General features: G+C 33.1%; 1 protein-coding gene and 1 pseudogene across 1 annotated transcript; both read right to left on the bottom strand.

Annotated features, from left to right (window-relative positions):
- Positions 1–3416: 3416 nt before the first annotated feature.
- On the bottom strand, positions 3417–7527 carry LOC107434522 (protein NRT1/ PTR FAMILY 5.10). Its single transcript, XM_060817609.1, is given in 5 exon segments — positions 3417–3881; positions 3884–4331; positions 5187–5746; positions 6966–7183; positions 7300–7527. Coding segments are annotated over 5 exon segments (1701 nt in total). The 5' UTR covers positions 7418–7527; the 3' UTR covers positions 3417–3524.
- A 2883-nt stretch (positions 7528–10410) lies between these two features.
- On the bottom strand, positions 10411–23035 carry LOC107434524 (uncharacterized; annotated as a pseudogene).

Genomic DNA, 23035 nt, shown 5'->3' on the forward strand with positions numbered 1-23035 from the left:
CTCAAAATATCAAAAATTATTTAGATTGGATCAATTATTAGGTTGGAAATATAAACCCAATCCAATCCAAATCATATATTATATGATTAAAAAATTATATATTTTCTATTTTTTTCATTTTTATATATTAATTTTTAATCTATTTTTTTAATATATCTCCAATTCCCAAATGAGATGATAACTATTAATGCTTGCTATTTGATGAAGTACATGATGTGTATCAGTTGCTACATTTTCTTCTTTATTTTGCATTAAAGAGTATTTTTTTTCTTTTTCTTTTTTTTTAACATTGATGAGTGTTACGGGATATTATAAATTACGATCTTATATATTATTCTATGTTGGATTATTTTAATTATATTTTCTGTTTGGATAACTACAATTTATTATTTAAATTTTATATTTGGAAGACTTTTAATTGGTATTATATATTTATAGATTAATAAGTTTCAAACCGATTAATCAATTCAAACCAAATCGATCATAAATGATTTGGTTTGGTTTGGGTTTAAAGATTCAATGATTTGGATTGAATTCTTTGTTAGGCAAATCAAAAAGTATAGATTGAGTTAATGGATTTGAAAGTATCGTAGCCTTCAAATAGATATTGTATCCTTCGAATAGGTAACATAGCCTTCAATGGGTATCGTAGTCTTTGGGCCAAGCAAGTATGGTGTCTTTCAAGGAAGTATGTATGATAGCCTTCAGCCAAATATTGTAACCTTTAGGTGAGTATCATAGTCTTTGGTTGGGTGATCCAAATTTTTTAAAAGGTTATACTATTACTATTATTATTGATGTTTTTATTATCCTTCTATCTAAATTTATATGTTTGATGTGTTCATGAAGTAATATAGCAATGTAAGACTATATTAAGTGGGTGGTGTGGGTGAATATGAGTTATAAAGGTATTTATTATTTATTAAAGTATTTTCAATATCTGTATTCTTATGCTTTTGTTACTAAAATGCTATCTTTTATGGAAATCTCTTATAGTAAGGTGGGAGGAATAAGATGGTGCTTTATTAGAGTGCGTTTTCTATATAGGAAACTTTGGGGCATGTCTAACTTTTAGGGGAGATGCTACTGGATTTCTATAGGAAAGTCCAGTAAGGTCTCCCTAGTTAAGACTTGTCTAGGTTCTGATAAGAAATCATGGGTGGGTCTTGACACATCATCATCACTATTTACACATTTAGTACCAGTTTGGTGTGCTTTAGGTTCTTCATATGGGTTGGATTCATGTTTTATTTAGGAAATAATGGGATCAATTTGAAAATTTGTATGTGAAGTATGTTCAATTTATGGTTGAGAGGAAATGGGGTTAGTTTAGGGTATGGATAAAAGATGTATTGAATTTCTGGTTCATTAACTAGTGCAAAATGTAATACAAGAATTTCATTACTCAACTACTAAAGGTAGAAATTCCACTTTAAAACAAATCCTCTTTATACTTTCTCCCCAAACAACTTAAGGCCCGTTAGTTTCCAATTTTATTCTTTCTCTCCACTGGCCCAAGGCAACCTAACATATACATTAAAACTTTCCCCTTTACTAAGTCCATGACCCAAAGCCAAAATGTTAGCATCAACAAATATAGATAAAAGGACATATTTTTCGTCCTCAACCCATATTAGTTTAAGCTCATTTCCAAAACACGTAATTACAATCTCAAACATCATTGTTTTGTAAAATACCAAAAAACAGAAAAATAGAACAATATAAGACCTGAGCCCTTGAGGATGCAAGGGAAGAAAGGATAAGCTCAATGAACAATTCCAAATCGCTTGAGAAGGAGTTGGTGAAGTAATATATAAGTGTGGACACTTCTACCACTAGAATAAGGCTGTTTGGGCAAGCTAGTAAGGCTAGGGTTAAAAAAATAAAAATAAAAAAAAATAAAAATAAAAAATCCCATATGGGTTGGATCCAAGGCGGATAATATCATACTACCGGACTTAGATCCAAACAACAATGTCAAATATAAACTCTACAGTAAGCATATACTCTATCATTTCAGTCGTAAATAAACATATCAACACTAGACTTAAAATGGACAATATCATATTAGTGGGGCAGATTGTGAAGCACATAAACACATAAACGGTAATAAAGTGCAAACACATATCATACAATAAGCAAAAACCATAAACTAAGTAAATTCTCAAATAATTGATGTTAACCTTTTATATTTGTGCAACATTCTAATGTCCTCTTTTTAATTCCACTATGGACAGACAGGTACTGTAGAGGTATGGAAAGTTCATTAATAAAGCGATTGACAGATATTTTAGGAGTAAGTAAAGTAATATATGAAGTGTATATTATTCACATCTTGAGAGCTATTTACACAACACAGAAGGCATATTAATGAGCCTTATCAATACAATCAGATGTGTAGACTAACTAATAGTAATCCGATACATATGAGAACCACCACGAAGAAATAAAACTACATCTCAGAATAGGAAACTTATGATTATCAACACATGATAGTCCTTGTTATCATAACCAACCAAGCAGATTATAAACCTAGAACTATCGTTTATCTCTATCAGCACCCCTCAAACTGGACGGGAGTTCACGAACATTCAGTTTGTCCCGTAAGATTAAAAATCGAGTATGTGGAAGAATTTTAATCAGGGTTTCTGCATGCTAATAAGAACCAGGAACATATCAATCATGAAACTTCATTGAGACCACTCGACCACAAACAAAATGCACACCAACTTCAATGTGCTTAGTTCTGGCGCGAAAGACAAAATTGGAAGCCAAACTACCAGCACTTAAATTGTCACACTAAATTACTGGTATTTCTCCTAAATTCACTCCCATGTAGCCTTTAAAACTGACAAAATGATTTTATGATTTTAAAATTACTCAATCAACAGTTCAACAGTTTAATTAGTTCTAGATCAATTCATAGATACGTACCTCTAAAATATGTGATACCTAATTAATCATTCAAACTGTCACTTCTAAACTACAAAAAATCAAGTTATAGTAAAATATGACATAGTTATGAAATGATCAATGAGTAATTTGAAATTCTGCTCTTCAAGTTCAAGAAATTTTCATTGATACGTAAAATTGCTACATAACTTTTATTACCAAAAGTAAAAATAATAAGCTATATGATCGTTTCATTTTGTGTTGCAATTAATGTCTCACTGTCACACTATTTTTTTTAATAAAACATTACTTATACATAAATTTCCAAATTTGTAGATATATATCACTTCATTAATTAGAAGTTCTTACATTGATCAATCTGCATAAATACCTAGTTACCGACTATAAAATGAAAATAGTGTTTTGAACAATAACAAAAGTTAAATAAAGTGGAAATTTAGCAATTAATGACAGAAAAATATGAAAACATATTACAGAAGTTGTAAACAGAGGAAGGACTGAGATAACTTTCCCTGTTATCAATTGAATTATGCACTTTCGACTATTCTATAGAATTAAACATTTTCACACACAGTGTAATAAAAAAAATGGAGGGCTCCTAGATTGAATCCTCATGCTTTATAAATATAAGATCTTGCAAAATACAAATAGGCAGCAAATCCAATCGCACTCAGCACAGCAAGTAGCCAATAGAAGTAATCAAGGTGTCCTCTATTTAGATTACTAGAAAACCAACTATCATGACCAACCCCACCAGTTGCTTTATCAATGGTTGAGATAAGAAAGCTGCTTATAAAGCTTCCCACTCCAAAAATACTATGGTAAAGAGCAAGCCCTATGCTCCTTAGCTCATTTGGTACTTGATTATAGAAAAACTCTTGCAGACCAACCATAGTGAAAACATCTGCCATTCCAATCAATATATACTGGGGAGTCAACCACCATACGCTCATCGGAATGTCACGCTTGGCTTATCAATGAGATCATATTCTTTAGCAATTTTGAGCCTCTTCATTTCAACAACAGCTGCAACTACCATGGATAGAGCAGATAAAATCATTCCAGTTCCTATTCTTTGTAGCATTGTGATACCAGATGGTTTTCTTGTGAACATCCTCGTGATCGGGACAAGAATTCGATCATAAATTGGAATGGAAAGAACAATGGCAATGCCAATGAAAGACTGAAGTGAAGCAGCCGGTAAGTCAAGTCCAGGTACAATTGTTCTTTTCATTGAAGCCCCTTGCTTGGTAAACAAAGTTGAAGTCTGTGCAAACACAATAGCATAAGCCAAGCATGTTCCCCATATTGGAACAAGTCTAAGTACAGCTTTTGCTTCTTCAACCTCAGAAATACTACAGTACTTCTTCCCTTCTTCCTTGGAACCATTTGGTACAAGCAAGGCTTTGTTTAGAAACCTAAAGCAAGATTATCAACATTTAGTGTCCAAATAAATAGAAGCTTTGACTTAAGAAAGTATAACTAAAAATTTTATATATATAGTCTTAAAAACGATGGAATTAACACCCATGTTATGGTGGCATTGGTTCTTAATTACATATAATTTATGAGGTATTTGCAACTTTTGACTCTTGAATTACATATAATTAAGCATCAACTCCTACTATAATGTGGGCATAGCAAAATTTTGTATACATATACACACGTATAATTTTACAATAGCAAACTTGCACAACCATCATATAATTGATGAACAAGCAAACTATAGATGGGCCTATATATATATATATATATATATGTATATTATATCAATCTTTTTCTGTTGAAAGAGTGATTATGCCCCAGCATATAATGATGGGTATTATGTAAGCCTACTATAGCGATAGCAGGCCTATATATATATATATATATATGCACATATACATATTTTTTGATAACATGTTAGATTTTATTTTTATTTTTATTTTTCTATTTAATTAAATGCAATTGCTTACTTAAAATATCTATTAAAGGTAGTTAAAGTTTGTTAAGTATCTCGAAAATCTATAAACTTAAACCAAAAAAAAATAATAATAAAATAAAATAAAATAAACACCAAATATATAACCATTTCAAATTGTTCTTTTTATTTGATGTTTTTATTTCTCTCTTTTTTAAAGTTCTTAGTTAATTGTTGTGTTTGAAAAATAGTAAGTAATAATAACTAATAGTTGAACAAAGCAACCTACAAAATATTAAGTAGAAAAACAAAAATCCAAAAATAAAAGAACCAAAGTTTTACCAATCAACTGACACCTTAATTATTTCCTTACTTGAATTGCTCAGAACTTTGGTGATTGAAGAGTTCTACTCCATTAGATTCCTCCTGATCAGTTGTTAAAGCCAGTGATGGGGCCGTTCTCCAATTCCTAATTGCTGCTATAAAGACCCTACCAATCCTCACAAATGGACTTTCCTTTTCTGGTATTATGTTGGTATACCTATAAGTTGTAGTCCCAAGCAAGAAAACTATCAAAGCAATGACCATCACAATGCAAGGAATTCCAAAACCTATAACCCAACTGACATTCTCTTGTATGTAGCTTACAATCAAATTTGTTGATAATGCTCCTGCACATACACCAAAATACCACCAATTGAAGAATGAGCTTTTGGCTTTGGACTCTACTGGATCTTCTCCATCAAACTGATCGGCTCCGAAAGCCTGAACGCAAGGTTTATGACCACCTTGCGCAACTGCCACTAGATAGAGAGAGAAGAAGAACAATACCATTTGAAATGGAGAATGACTAGTTGATATGCTTTTGGAATGGTGGAAAGAATCGCCGTAAGAGGCTAGTAATAGAGCCGATAGTGTCAATAAACATAGTCCCTGTATTTTGGTACTCAATTAATTTAATTCAATAATAATTAATATTTTTAATTAAATAAAAAATGTCATCTGTCAATAATGGTGAAGATTACAACTGGTGCACCCTACATGCTAAATCACTAACATGACAATCTAATTGGTTGAATTGTATGCATGTATGAGTCAAATATTTGGTGCATACAGTTTTTTAATTAGTGTTAAAAATATTTTTAAAAAAGTTTAAAATAAAACCCTTTTTTCTTTTTGCAATAAAATGAAGCTAATTATTGATTGTCATATTAGTCGGATCCTTTTAGTAATAATAATTGTGATGATAAATATCGACGCTCAATTAGATATATTATTATTATTATTATTATTCATTTTTTAGTGGGGTGAGGGCGTAAGTTGCAAATTTAATTATTTAATGTTGAAGCATTCAAGAAGGTAAAAGAAAAAGGATAAAATAAAATAAAATAAAATAAAAAAATAAACATATAGACAGTGTGACCCTTTTATCCAATTTGCCACAAACATTGTTTCGTGTTGCAAATGAGAGATGTTCAGTCAGTCAGAAGGCAGCAATTCTTGACTCTGAATAAATAACAAAGCTCAACTGAAAAAAAAAGTGATGAATGATAGATCCTTGGACCTTGGTAATTAAATCCTTCTTCTTACATCTTAGTCACACCATGTAAAATAAAATAAAATAAAAGTTCTAGATAAGTTTTTGTCCTGCCGATCTGATCAAGTGTCAACAACCCTGATTATAGTTTTGAATAAATAAATTAAAATAAGAAACGAAATAAAGAAAGGCATATGGTTTCCCATGTTGAAAGAAATAATTATAAAATTAAATTAAATTAAAAAAATTAAGACTTTTTTCCCATAAATGGATTACAATCAAAGTTGCAATGTTAAAGCTGTTCAGAAGAGCACTGCTATTTGTTATTTATGATTATTACTAATGAAATTCATCTTTACATGTCAATTAATAATTGATAGTATTTAAATCAATTTTGACTGTTTAAAAGCTAAAATTATATATGAAAAAGTGAATCATTATCATGTATTAACTTGTTAATAACTAATACATTTCAAAATCATGGATTCAAAACACTAAGGAAATTGTTGTAAAATGATTAAAAAAAAAGTATGAATTCGCTGATAATGGATGGTCACCAATAATAAATATCATTTTTCTATTCAGATATGATCCGAAAATTCAAATTAGACTAACCAGGACATAGAGAAGAGAAGCCAACACAATGGTCCGAAAGCGCCCAAGAAAAGAATCAGCCACAAAGCCTCCCAGCAGAGGCAGCAATGACGCCGTTCCCGACCATGCATTCACGTTCTCCGCTGCTGTAGCCGTTGATTGTCCCATCGGTCCGGTCAGAAAGCTTATGAGGTTCAAGCTAATCCCATAGTACGCGAACCTCTCTGCAACCTCCACACCTGTTGTTGATTTTGTTGATCCACCACATCATTTTCATCTTACATTGACTAAATAGTAAAAACACACAAATAGATCTACCTATAACCAGATTTTCTATTGGATTGATTGTGTATACCTATGATAAAACCCGAGGACCTCCAACCACCAGATTTGTATCTTATAACCACACGGCCTTTGTAGTCAACGACATCCGGAACAGTGTTGTCTAACAGGGCGGTTTCGGAAACGGCCATTGAGATGAGATGAAGTTGATCAAAAAACCAGTGAAAACCTTTTTGCTTAAATATGAAGTTGCGGTGCAATCTGTAATGGGTTATTAATGATTTTATGACCTCTAGAATTGTATTTTTGTATTTTGGTGATAAAATGTATTTTTTGAGAAGGAAAAGGATTGATATAATCTATTAAGTACAACATGCAGAGCGTATGGCCATATATATTAAATTAATAAACGGAACGTGAATCATGATTGTCAACTCCAATAATGGCAGGATATGTAACTTGTAAGAATTGTTTCTTTAATTATTTCTTTTAATCAAATTATTAGTAGTTTTGGGGCTGCAGTTTCATTTATTTGTTTGAGGTTGTTACACCTCTTCACACTACAAACAATTGCTAGATACACATATAATTTTAATATTTTTTTAATATTCGTGCAATATCTTTGAATAAAATGTTATAAATAACTAAGTATTTAAATATATATATATATATATATATATTTTTGAAAAAAATTTACATATTGGATACACTACAATACCCTCATTCAATATTATATTAATATGTCATTTAAAATTGTCCACATCATATTTTAATTAAAAATGGAAATAAAAATTCATGATTTCAGTCTTTGAGAGTATTTTTACATTGCTGATAGAGTTTGTATTTTTTTTTTTTTAAATGAAAACTTTTTTATTTTATCAGAACAATCGTTCTTTTATCGGATCAATACTCTTCTTTCTCTCACATTCACTTTCTAACCACTTTTTGCCAATTAAACCATCAAGAACCTTTCAAGAATCACAAAAAAGTGAATATCCTTCCAAACTTTTATTCAAATAATCGATGCCCAATTTGCCTAAAGATTGAGTGGCCACCTCGTAGAGTGGCATCCTTGTAATTCCCACATGATCAGAGAGTTAATGAGAGAGAGAAAGAATAGTACTGTTATGATAATATAAGAATGAGAAAGAGGGGATTTCTGAAATTTTGGCTAATGAGGAACAGAGGTTGTGGCCTCCTTGAAATCCCCACCTAGGGGTCGTTTTTGGTTGCTTAATACAATTGTTTCTAACAAAGAAAGAAAACTGGAGGTTTTAGTGTATTTCTTTTAATTTATTAATGGTAAAATGGGTAGAATTTATTAGTATAAGTAGCGAAAATAAATTTTGATGTAGGTATAGGTAGAAAAATAAATTTTGATGTAGGTATATATATGTAAAATGTAGTATATCCAATAATATTTGTAACATAAATAGAACTACTCTATATTAACTTTTTATCCTCTCTGTTGGCAATGCCAATATTTATTATCAAGTATAAACGTCTTAATTTTTCAGTACCAAAAAAAAAACAAAAAAAAAATTATTTCTTAATTTTGGATAAAAAGAATTAATTTCATCAAGGAGACTAATCAATCTCTACAATTTTAGTGGGTCTGGAACATAAAATAACATTTATTGAGTATTTCAATTTACGTGTTAATTTATAGAAAATAAAATATGGAAATTATAACATATGAGATAAAGTTTTTTTTATTTTTTTAACTGAAAAAACATATATGAGATAAAGTTAAAATTATCATTTTGGAGAACCATTGATTAAAAATGCACGGGAATAAAAAAACAAAAAAATAAAAATAGATAATAATTTGATGCGGTGGCATCACAAGCCCCCAGCAAGGGCAGCAACGATGCCGTTCCGAACCATACGCTGAAGTTCCTTCTTATGCTGATTACAGGATAAGCATAAAGAAATCCAGATTTTGACTGGTTGATGAGTTTTTCTCCTATGATAAAAATCCCTTAGATTCAATAATATATGTAGAGTCTTCACTAAATTTAGTTTTACATTATTTATGTCGCTCAATTTGGTTTATATTAGCATTCATTGGATCTGGATTTTTTATTTCTTTTTTCTATCTCATTTCAAATGAACTATAGTGATATTTATTCATTCATTTAATGTTAAATATCATTATAACAGCCTTAATTTGATCTTTTTTTTATTATTACATTCATATTATGAAAAATATAAGTACAGTCCTTTTACATTTTGCTTTCGTTTTAATATAACATCTGTTTTAAAATTCTTATTGATAGAGTTAAAATTTGACCTATTTATCCTTCTTTTGACTTAAATTTTTTCACTTCTATAGTTTTTCTTTTTTTAAAATTTACTTCTAAGATATTAAAAGAAATAAAATAAATCAAACAAAAAAACAAACACACACACACTAACAAAAATACTTCTATTAAAATTACTAAATCTTGCTAAAATCTCCCTCCCCAATTTATTAAAAAAAAAGTAACAAGTTATATATATCAAAATTCTTAAAGATTCAAATACAACTTCAAGAGTTAAATTTATCAACATTTAATATGTTTGAAAAAAAATGTTAATTATGAGCATAATTACATTATTTTCATTCATTAATTTTCATTTTTTTTTTAAAAAAAGAATGGATAAAAGAATTTAAGTAAATGAAGAATAAATGAGCAAATTCTAACTTTATTTTAAGAGTTTTAAAAAATATTGATATACTAAAATAAAAGTAAAATGTAATGCGATTTTATTGATATTTTTCATAATAGAAAGGCAATATTAAAAAAATAACAAAATAAAGAGACTATAGTGATAGTTACCCTCTCAATTAAAATCATAATAAAATAAATAAAATAAATATAAGTGAAAAAGAATAATTACTTTGTAAGATAAGATAAGATTCTATCATTAATCAGACATAAATATGGACATAAAAACGAAGGCAAAATCTGTATCTGTGTTTTTATAAATCTAGTTCATTAACCATAAAATTTTTTGGGTCAATTTCCCCTTGGTTATTGCATTAGGATAGTTTTCCTTTCTTTTAATTATCTTGAAATTGCATATTCAAATTTAAAATTATTGTTTATCATTAAGCTGTCTTGAAAAGAGGATTGGGTATAGTTACAAACTTAAATTAGTAACAGCAGTAAGAAGATAAAGGACTAGTTGTATTAGATCTTCATACTTTATAAATGTAAGATCTTGCAAAATACAAATAGGCAGCAAATCCAGTTGCACTAAGCACAGCAAGTAGCCAATAGAAGTAATCAAGGTGCCCTCTATTTAGATTACTAGAAAACCAACTATCATGACCAACTCCACCAGTTGCTTCATCAATGGCATAGCTAAGAAAGCTACTTAAAAAGCTTCCCACTCCAAAAATACTAAGGTAAAGAGAGAGACCTATGCTTCTTAATTCATTTGGTACCTGATCATAGAAAAACCCTTGCACACCAACCATGGTGAAAACACCTCCTATTCCAAACATTACATATTGAGGAAGCAACCACCAAACACTCATCGGAACCATTACACTTGGCCTATCAACAAGGCCATATTCTCTAGCGATTTCCAACCTGATCATCTCGACAACAGCTGAAATAACCATGGATAGAGCAGATAAAACAATTCCAGTTCCTATTCTCTGCAACATTGTGATACCAGATGGTTGACTGGTGAACACTCGAGCTATGGGAACGAGAATTTGGTCATAAATTGGAATGAAGAGAACAACTGAACCGGCGATGAATGATTAAAGTGAAGCGGCAGGTAGTTCATAAAGAAGTTTCAATGTATATAGTGAATTTGAAAGCCAGAGACAATTCAGACTGCTAGTATTGTATTGATATATATATATATATAGTTACAAAGAGAGAATAAAAGGTAACTAGAATATTGGTCCTCCATCAATGGAGATTTACAAGCTATACAGCTGACAGATATTCTACATAAGGAAAAACAGCAAAGAGGATGTACAAGGAAACTATACAGATGACAGATATTCTACATAAGAAAAGATAGCAGAGAGGATATACAAGGAAAAGATATCAAGATTTGGGCCTATGAATCCCTTGAGATGTGGAAGAGGTTTGTTGCCTAATATGCCCCCGTAAGATTGAGTCACCATCGGAGACACCAAGCTTTGCCCGAAGAGAAGTGAACCGTTGTTTAGCAAGAGGCTTGGTTAAGAGATCAGCTATCTGGTCTTAAGTGGTAACATGTGAGACAAATAAGTCACCGGTGGCAACCTTGGTCCGAACAAAATTGTAATCAATGGCAATATGCTTCATTTTGGAATGAAAAACCAGGTTTGCACACAAGTAACTAGCTCCAAGATTTTCACAAAGTAGGCGAGGAGGCTTGGGAGTAGAAATGAGAAGTTCAGACAGGAGGTTTTGAAGCTAGGAGAGTTCAGCAGTAGTGAGTGCAATAGCTTGATACTCGGCTTTAGTGGAGGAACGGGCAATGGACCGCTGCTTTTTAGAGCTCCAAGAGATAGAATTACTGCCAAGATGGATGACATATGCAGAAGTTGGAGAATAGTCATCACGATTCCCGGCCCAATCCGCATCAGAGTAAGCAAGGAGATTGAATGAAGAGCTGCGGCAAAGTGTGAGGCCATAATGGATAGTATGTTTGAGATAACAGAGCAGACGTTTGGTAGCAGTCTAGTGGGTTTGGGTTGGAGCATGCATGTATTGAGCAAGCTTGTTGATTGGGAATGCAATGTCAAGTCGTGTTAAGGAAAGGTATTGCATAGCACCAATGACACTTCTGTACTAAGTAGGATCAGTTGCTGGGGTACCATCATTTAGGATAAGTTTGGTAGTTGTGGACATGGGAGTGACATTTTCTTTTACCCCAGACTAGTGAAAACGTGCCAGAAGATCTCTTATGTATTTATGTTGAGACAAGAAGAGGCCATCACGAATGGGGATAGCTTCAATGCCAAGGAAAAAATGTAGAGCACCCAAGTCTTTAATGGAAAAGCGGTTGGACAAATCAACAATGAACCTGTCGATGAAAGAGCTGGAATTACCTGTGAGCAACAAATCATCAACATAAACTAAAAAGAAAGCTTTAACACCATCTTTGTTGAAAATGAAAAGGAAGGAGTCTGATTGGGAGGCAACAAAATCACAGGAGGAGAGGAACCCCTTTAAGGCTGAAAACCAAGCACAAGAGGCCTGTTTTAAGCTGTATAAAGACTTTCAAAGCCGACAAACATGAGTGGGTTGTGATTCATCCACAAAACCAGGTGGTTGAAGCATGTAGACTTCTTCGGCAAGTTTCCCATGTAAGAAGGCATTGTTCATGTCAAGATGCCGAATAGGCCAGTCATTGTTTAAAGCAATGAATAATATTACCCGAATAGTAATGGGTTTGATGACTAGAGTGAAGGTATCGATATAGTCGATACCAGGTCGTTGATGAAAGCCTTTTGCGATAAGGCAAGCTTTGAAGGGATCAACTTGACCATCAGGATGACGTTTCACATGAAAGACCCACTTACAACCCACAAGGTCATGATTTAGGTCCCAAGGAACAAGGTCCCACGTTTCATTGCATAGCAAAGCATTCACTTCATCACACATAGCCTCCTTCCACAGTGGTTCTTTCAGTGCTTGAAAGACAGAGGTAGGTTCAATTGGTAAAGGAAAAGGATGAGAGGTAGTAGTATTAATCTATTTGGGCTTAAAAATGTTGTTTTGTGAATGGGTGACCATTTGGTGAGTTCGATGGGGCTGAGGTGCAGGTGAAGAATCAACCACAGGTGCAGCACTGTTCAAGGAAGAGATAGGTGCAGATACAAAATGGTCAGCCATATGAGAAACTGTATTAATCGGCATTAAAGGGGAAGGAATAAGTGTAGAAACAAAAGGAGTGGGAGGAGGAAGGAATGGTGAAGAGGACAACGTAGCTGAAGGAGAAGCAAAAGAACTGGACGGGGGGGAAGAAGAAGAAATCTTGGTTGCTTACTGAGAACAAGATGAAATGGAAGGATGAAGAGGACCCGATGGAGGAAGGATAGTGACAGTGGATGTGACCAGAGTGAGTGAGGCATCTGATGGAGAAGGAGTAGGAACAATATGTGGTAGGGTGGGGGAGCACATGTCTCAGTTTCGGAAAGAAGAAGAGGCTCGGGCCCAAGAAGTATAAGTTGAAGAGGTGATGTGGTCAAATGCACGAAATGTTTGCAAAGAAGGGAATGTAGTTTCAAAGAACTAAACATGACGAGAGTAAAAAATTTTATGAGTGCTGGGTTCGAAACAAATGTAAGCATTATGAAGGCTAGAGTAACCAAGAAAGGTACAAGGCTAGGATCGAGCTTCTAATTTGTGCTTACTGTATGGTCAAAGCCAAGGATAGCAAAGGCAGCCAAAAACTTGAAGTTTGATGTAATTTAGAGGCTTTCGAAGAAGCATATAATATGAAGATTGTTGGAAAGAATGAACGTAGGAAAATGGTTTATTAGGTAGACAGCGGTTTGAAAAGCAAAGGTCCAGAATGATAAAAGCAAAGAAGCTTAATGGAGGAGAGTTAAACTAGTTTCAACGATGTGGCGATGATGACGTTTAGCGATAGCCACATGTTGAGGGGTGTAAGGTGGTGAGATTAAATGTTGAATACCGTGAGATTCAAGAAATGATTTCAGACCTTTATATTCACCTCCTCCATCCATCAGAGTAAATGTAACAATGGGTGTTTGAAAAAAAATTTCAACCATGGATTTAAATTTAGGAAATAAAGAAAAAATATCATATTTGTTTATCATAGGAAAAGCCAGGAATATTTGGTGAAATGATCCACAAACAGAACATAGTAAGAAAAACCATCCATTGAGCATATTGGAGAGGGTCTCTATACATCGGTGTAAATTAAATCTAAAGGACGATGACTTATGAGAGAAGAAATGCCAAAAGGTAGTTTATGACTTTTACTACATTGACATGAATCACAAAATGTAAAAGCAGATTGACCAGAGTTAACAGGAAGATTATTTTAAGACAAGACAAGCTGAGGATTTTAGATGAAGGATGACCAAGTCTCGCATGCCACTGATGAGAAGAGGTGGAGATGCCGACACAAGCAAGAGTGGGCTGGAAAGAAGTCCTGTTAATGGATGGCTATTCATATATGTTATTCCTTCTCTTTCCTTGAACTAGATGTGCCCCCATAGCTAGATCCTTCACAACAAAAAAAGATGGAAAAAATTCAATGGAAGCATTATTTATCTTGCAAAACTGAGAGACAGAAATTAAATTTCTCTGAATGGTAGGCCCACACAAAACATTAGAAAGAGAGAAGGAAGTATGAGGAGTGGAGAGAGTTGAGGAACCCGTGTGAGTGATAGGAAGTCTAGTACCATCGCCAAGTACAATGTCATCAGGACCATTGTAAGAGTGATGAAAAGAGAGGGCATCAAGAGAGGAAGCCACATGATGTGATGTGGCTGAATCAACAAGCCAATTTTAAGGGGATTGGGTATTGTTACAAGTGGTTATGTGATTGACGGTATGGTGGCCTTGAAGAAGAATTTTCTTGGCTGAGTAACATTGTCTGGCAGTGTGACCAAGCCGAGAATAAAACTGGCAGATGACAGGGTGTTTTCCAAATGGTGGACCACCATAATTTTGACCATTGGATGAAGGTTTCAAGCCATATAAGGAGCTGTTAAGAGTGCCATTTGGTCCACGATTTTGATATCCATTCCTTTACCGGTGAGAATGATTCTGTGACTTAGAGGTATGAGTGGAATTGATAGTGAGAGGCATAGAACCAGATCTAACTTCCTCACTTTTAAGGAAATTTTCATATTCAATAAGTTTGTCATGGAGTTCCTCAAAAGTAATAATTGCTTCACGAGCACGGACTGCTGTAGACATTTCTTTAAACTCAGGCCCTATGCCATTGAGATAGTAAATAACTAGATCATCATTTCCAACGGGCGATCCAATTAAGGCTAATTCATCAGCAAGACTTCTGATTTTAGCATGATACTCATTCACTGGTTGAGTACCACGGCTAATGACAATGAGTTGCTCCTTCAGGCCAAGAATGCGAGATGCAGAGGCATTGACAAACAATTTGGTAAGACGTTGCCATGCTTCTTGCAAGGTGGTGGTGGACTCCACAAGTGGAGCAATTGAATCAGAAAGAGAGAAGATAATACCATGCAATAGAAGTTTATCCTGATGCATCCAGAAGATATATCCGGGATTTAGGACTCATTGACCATTGTTAGTCAAGATAGGAGAAGGACAAGGATTAGTACCATCCAAAAAACCAATATGGTTCTATCCAAATAAGAGAGCATCGATATGGGCTTTCCATGAGAAATAATTATTGCTGGTTAATTTTATAGGAAGTTGAGAAGCATTGAAAGAGCTTAATGCAGGTTGGTCTAGAGACTGAACAGGGACAGAAGATACTGGTGTTTGAATATTGGTAGAGATGGATCTAGGAGTTTCCATTGAAAAAAAAAAATGAGGGATCAAAAAGGACTCGTTGGAGCTAATTGAGCTCTGATACCACAAAGAAGTTTCAATGTATATAGTGAATTTGAAAGCCAGAGACAATTCAGACTGCTAGTATTGTATTGATATATATATAGTTACAAAGAGAGAATAAAAGGTAACTAGAATATTGGTCCTCCATCAATGGAGATTTACAAGCTATACAACTGACAGATATTTTACATAAGGAAAGACAGCAGAGAGGATGTACCAGGAAACTGTACAACTGACAGATATTCTACATAAAGAAAGACAGCAGAGAGGATGTACAAGGAAAAAATATCAAGATTTGAACCTGTGAATCCCTTAAGATGTGGAAGAGGTTTGTTTCCTAATAGTTCAAAACCTGGAAAGATTGTTCTTTTCATGGTAGCACCTTGCTTGGTAAAAGAAGTTGAACACTATGCAAACACAATTGCATATGCCAAGCATGTTCCCCATATCGGAACAAGTCTAAGCACTGCTTTTGCTTCTTCAACCTCTACAATGTTGCAGTACTTCTTACCACCTTCTTTCGAACCACTTGGAACAAACAAGGCTTTGTTGAGAAACCTATAGCGATTGAGATTATCATTAATTAGTATCAAAATCAACAAGAGCTTTTGATTTGAGAAATCATTTGAAAAGTTAAATAAATAAAAGAGTTAATTTGCAATTTTAGTCTCTTCACTATAGGCCGTTTGAGACTTCTTGCCCTATGTTTTTTTCTTTTTGTTAGTCATTTTGTTGTTTAACCATGGTGCTTGTTGCATTTCGTTTTCTTATGTAATACATTGGCATAATAAATTATGCATTTAAAAATATTATTAATAGCCAAAAATGATCGAATAAAGGGTCAAAATAAGAGAAATGCAACAAATACCTTAATTATGGACAAAACAGCCAATAAAAAAATAATAATAATAAATAAATAAAAAAGAATAAGTGCCACATGCCTTAAAATTAAGGGACTAAAAGTTCAAATAACTCTAAATAAAATTGAAGCTTCATTGTCCCCTTACTTGAATTGTTGAGAATGTTGATTATGGAATTCCTCCTCTGGGGTTGTTCTACGTGAGTTCCTAACTGCTGCTATAAACACCCTACCAATTCTCACAAATGGGCTTTCCTTGTCTGGAATTATTTCGGTATACCTCTAAGTTGTAGTTCCAAGCAAGAAAACAATCAAAGCAATGACCATTGAAGTACAAGGAACTCCAAATCCCAAAGCCCAACTGAGGTTTTCGTGTATGCAGCTTGTGATCAAATTTGTTGCCAATACACCTCCGCATACACCAAAATACCACCAATTGAAGAATGAGCTTTCGGCTTTGGACTCCATTGGGTCTTGTCCATTGAACTGATCGGCTCCGAAAGCTTGAGCACAAGGTTTGTGACCACCTTGTGCAACTGCCACTAGATATAGAGAAAAGAAGAATAATAGGAGTTGAAATTGAGAAGGACTTGTACTTGAGACGATTGCATTGTTGGTTTGGTGGAAAGAGACACCGTCTGATGGTAGTATTAGGGCCGATAGTGTCAATAAACTTAGTACCTGTATTTCAGTATCCGAATTTAATCCAGAAATTAACTAGTTTTAATTAATATCTAAGCTAGCTTCTATTTTTAATAAATTATTATTATTTATCACCATTCTTAATTAGCTGATAATTATAAATTGATAGCATTTTTTTAATATTAAAAAACTTTTATATGAATAGGAAATCTTTCTAACGGTAATCAACTAAATTGGCATGTGACATGAAAATTAATTATCCAATTATTAATGACCACAAATATTATTTTTTTTTATAAATAGTAATATTTCATTTCGTATTAAGAAAACCTTTTATCCAATTACAATAAATCCAAGCAGTTAGATAGACCCAACGATAAAAAGCCCAACAAGGCCATCTATAAATAGGTAAAGCCGAATACTGACTTGAGCGACTGGCAAAGTGCCATATCCGCTCATTCTCTGTTTTACACTCTCTTTTATAGTGTTTTTATTTTTTATTTATTTATTTTTTAAAGGTGTGGTGAAATCTTTTACAGTTTTACCCACCTATTGAGACTCACAATAACCCAATTATTGAACAAGTAAATTTTTACCCAAACAAATCGCTTTCACTCAACCAACAAATTAAAATATTGTTTTGAGTAGTAAATGAGAGCGCGCCTTATCCAATCAATTTAATACACTCAACTTAAAAAACGTGACAAAAAGTTACGTTCATGGTGGTTAAATCTCTCAATTAGACACAAAAAACTAAAAAGTATAAGATAAAATTTTGTTCTACTGGCAGAGTAATCCTCTTTAGACTTATAATGACAGAAAAAAGGAAAAAGGGACTGGCCAGAACATAGAGCAGAGATGCCAACAAAATGGTCCGGAATCGACCAAGAAAAGAATCAGCCACAAAGGCTCCTAAAAGAGGCAGCAAAGCCGATGTTCCGGACCATGCGTTCACATTTTCCGCTGCGGTTTCAGGGTCGGAGACATCCATTGGGAATACGGAGGTGCGATATACTTGATCAAAAAGAGTAGGGAAAATCTGATATTTTGTGGTGTGATCTGTAATGATGGTTTCTAAAGACTTTGTGAGCTGTCCAATTTGTATTTTGGTGATAAAATATATAAATATATTAGAATGTGGCTTGGACAGGGCAATTTATAAATTATGATAAACAGAACGTGGACCATGATTGTCGACTCCAATAACTGTGGGATTCTGTAACCTTTAATTGAAAAAATGCTTCTTTAAATCCAAATAGTTTTTTTTTTTTTAAATAATTTTTCGTTTGTCTGGTGGTTAATTTTCAATCCTCTGTTTGGAAACAATGACAATATTGGTAAGTACCTCTTAATTTTGGATTAGCAAAAAATAATTTGTTTAAGAAAATTAGAATATACCTATTCTCAAAAAAACAGATACTATTAAATACTTATAGGAAAAAACTATATCCACTTGGTACAATGGGGATGCCATATATTTGTAACAGGGTTATATGTAATCATTACTTTGATTGCATGGAATCCCTTTTAGGATATCACATCTATTCACAATATAATATGAGATCATAAAGTAAGAATATCATGTACGCACATATATATATATATATATATATATATATATATATTGTTTTATTTTTCTGCAGAATTAACTTGTAATAATGTACATAAATTTGTCTTACTAACCATAGATTTTTATTTTATTTTTTCGGTAAACTTCACCCCCCCCCCCCCCCAAAACAAAAACCATTTTAGGTATAGTTTTTTTTTTCTTTTTTTATCTAGAAAATTCAGGATCAAAATTAAAAATTATTGTTCAAGTAAATAATAATTTTGCTACTAAATTGTACCCCAAAAAAGACAGTCTAGTAATTGCAAATAAAACCATCTGCATCAAGAAAATAAAGCTCCATTTTATTTTATATATAATTTTACTAGTGTAAATTTGCATGTGCATTATAGGCATAAAGTCCTATCATCAGTAACGTTTACATGTAAAAAGGCATCCTATAAATTATTGGGCCCACAGTACCATAGCCTACAAGCAACGCATAGCATTTTTTTCTTTTTTCAAATGTATCTCTCATAATTTATAAATGTAAGATGTTGCAAAATACAAATAAGCAACAAATACTATTGCACTAAGCCCTGCAAGTAGCCAATAGAAGTAATCAAGGTGTCCTCTGTTTAAATTGTTAGAAAACCAGCTATCTTGGCCTTTCCCACCAGTTGCTTCCTCAATGAAAGAGATAAGAAAGCTACTCAGAAAGCTCCCCACTCCAAGAATACTATGATACAAGGCCAATCCTATGCTTCTCAGTTCATTTGGTACCTGACCATAGAAAAACTCTTGCAGACCAACCATGGTGAAAACATCGGATATTCCAAACAAAAGGTACTGAGGAGCCAACCACCAGACGTTCATCGGAACAATGGCACTTGGCATATCAACCAGGTCATATTCTTGAGCAGTTTTGAGCCTTTTCATCTCAACAACAGCTGCAGCTACCATTGACAGTGCAGATAAAACCATTCCAATTCCTATTCTCTGTAGCGTTGTGAAACCAGATGGTTTCCTGGTGAACATCCTTGCTATGGGAACGAGGATTCGGTCATATATGGGAAGGAAGACAACAATTGAAAGAGCAATCAAAGATTGAAGTGCAGCAGCTGGTAATTCAATACCAGGCACAATTGTCCTTTTCATGTTAGCGCCTTGCTTGGTAAAGAAAGTTGAAGATTGTGCAAATACAATAGCATATGCCAAGCATGTCACCCATATCAGAACAAGTCTAAGTACAGCTTTCGCTTCTTCGATTTCCGCTATGCTACAGTACGTTTTCCCTTCTTTTAAACCATTTGGTACAAGCAAAGCTTTGTTGAGAAACCTGAAAGCAGATAATATGGCGCTTGTTAGGTTGCTTTTTTTATTTTTATAACCTAATTTTTTGTATTTTGTTCACTTCGAATGTTAGTTAGTGTCAGAGTTTGTTAAACATTTGAATTAGATGCGAATTTAAAAGGGAAAGAAAAAATAAAAAAGAGCTTGAAATGGTTTTGATTTTTTTTTTTTTTTTTTCCCTTCAAATATATAGTTGTTTAATATACCTAAAAAACTCTAACCATCACTAGCAAACATTTGATCAAATAAGCATATCACACCCAATTAAAAAGAAAAAACAAAAAGCCAAGACATTACGAAATAACAGCACCCTATAATATCAAAATTAATTAGAGGAGGTATGACTTAGAATATTAACCAACTGAAAAAGCTAGATTTTATTAGTAAAGCCTATCCCCTTACTTGAATTGCTCAGAACCATGATAATGAAATAGTAGTTCATCGTCGAGCTCCTCGGTTGCTACTACCACTGGGGGTGTTCTCCAGTTCTTAATTGCTGCGACAAACACTCTGCCAGTTCTCACAAATGGGCTTTCCTTATCTGGTACGATATTGGCATACCTATATGTTTTGTTTCCAACCAAGAAAAGTGTGAAAGCAATGACCATTGCCATACAAGGAACTGCAAAACCCAAAGCCCAACTGAGATTCTCTTGTATGTAGCTGATAATGAAATTTGTTGCTAATGCAGCTGCACATAGACCAAAATACCACCAATTGAAGAATGAGCTTTTAGCTTTAGCCTCTTCTGGATGTTGTCCATCGAACTGATCGGCTCCAAATGCCTGAACGCAAGGTTTGTGTCCACCTTGTGCAAATGCCACCAGATATAGAGAAAAGAAGAATAATACTACTTGAAATTGAGATGGACTTGTTGAGATGATCTTGTTGTTGGAAGGTACTAATACAGCAGACAGTGTCAATAAACCAAGTCCCTGTATTTCAATATTCCAATTTAATCCACAAATAATTAGCTGTAATTAAAAATAGGGGAAATATCGTTAAGCACCTTGAGATTTACAAAATTACTCTTATTATAAATCAACTTAGTCAAAATTAAAAAAGAAAAAATAATGCTCCTGGCTTGATCGAGCCAAGATTTAGTTTTTTCTTCTTCTTTTTTTCTTTTAACTTTTTGTTATTAAAATTATTCAAAATCAAAACTTCACATATAATAGAGAATGGACAATGTCATTAGACCGTACATCTTCACAGGGATAAGATTTGAGAGTTAATATTACTAATTATCAATCATTGTCATTTGAGAGAATAATATTTTTTTTAACTCAAGTTAAAGCTAAAATGCTAAGTATTAATTTTTTAAACCTTTTAAAGTGTAAGGTCTAAATAATGGCAAAAAAATAAATAAATATATAAGTGAAAGGTCTAAATATATTTTTGTCATTTTCAGAGATCTTTACGATAATTTCCCTAAATAATATTGTAAAATGATGTCACTAATGTTAATGCATTCATATGTAAGTAATTAAAAAAATAAGAAAGGGTTTTCATCAAATTATAATTTTTGTTTTTTTAAGATTATCTAGTTGTGGTTGTTGACCAACAAAACAAAAATGATGACGAGTTGTATAACTTCATAATTAATATATTTGTGGACTTTGTGGTCCTTTTATTAAATCGATATCATACTTCGTTTCGTAGTCAATGAATATCATCCATTCACTTTTTTTTTTTTTTTTTTTTAATTGGAATCCATTGATGTTTTCGAGTAATCCATTGATGAGTTAGAAAGCATTAATTCATGTCCCCCAAAAAATAACAACGCTCGATAAGGTAAACAATATATATTCTTGGAAAACTAGATCATTCGTACACTTTTTTTCCTTTTTTTTTTTATTATTATTTTTTTTTTTACAGAGAAAAGTTTTTTAAAGAAATTCTTCAATAACATTCTGTCCAAATGCGAGGTGCATATATATAATTTAAACCGAAAATAAGTTAGAAAGTAAGTAACATAATAAGAGAGGCACATGGGTTTTCCATGTGAAGAAGTTTATCCTCAGCTATATATGTATATATATATATATATATCAAAGAAATGTCTTAAAATCAGATTATTTCAACCTCAAACCTTGTAAATAATAATAATAATAATAATTTTAATTTTATTAAAAAAAAAAAAAAAAAAAAAAAAAAAAAGGTCATATAAGCTCAAGTTTGGCCTCATCAAAACCAGCATAGAAAAGGAAAGGATGAAAACTAGCTCCTAAAAATTAATCCTTTGACAAAGCTAAGAGGTCGAAAGCACGTATTTTGTCACTTATGTTTCAAATTCAACATTCAGGATTTCATATGATATGATATAATTATTACTAATAATATGATCAACTACTGCATATGACACAATAATGGCTATTGATGTCGTGCATACCATATTGTGATCCTCACATGACATGCATGTACGGACATACCATAACATAGAGCAAAGAAGCCAACACAATGGTCCGGTACCGTCCTAGAAAAGAATCAGCCACAAAGGCTCCTAACAGAGGCAACAACGCCGCCGTTCCCGACCACGCATTCACGTTCTCCGCCGCTGTGGCAGTGGATTGTCCCAGCGGTCCAGTCAGAAAGCTAATGAGGTTCAAACTAGTCCCGTAATAAGCCAACCTCTCCGCCATCTCAACACCTGTTGACAACATTTTAATCTTTTATATATATATATATATATATATATTAAAACTTTATATACACAAAGTCAGGATTTCTTATCGTGTGCTTACTTATGATAAAACCCGCGGACCTCCAACCACCTGATTCCGATCTTAAAACCCGATGGCCTTCGTAGTCGACGACACCGTCCACGACGGTGTAGTCCAAAAGTGAGGTCTCAGGGTTTGAAACGGCCATTGATAAGAGATGAAGTAGTTGC

This window comes from Ziziphus jujuba, chromosome 5 (assembly GCF_031755915.1).
Source record: "Ziziphus jujuba cultivar Dongzao chromosome 5, ASM3175591v1".
Lineage (NCBI taxonomy): Eukaryota > Viridiplantae > Streptophyta > Magnoliopsida > Rosales > Rhamnaceae > Ziziphus > Ziziphus jujuba.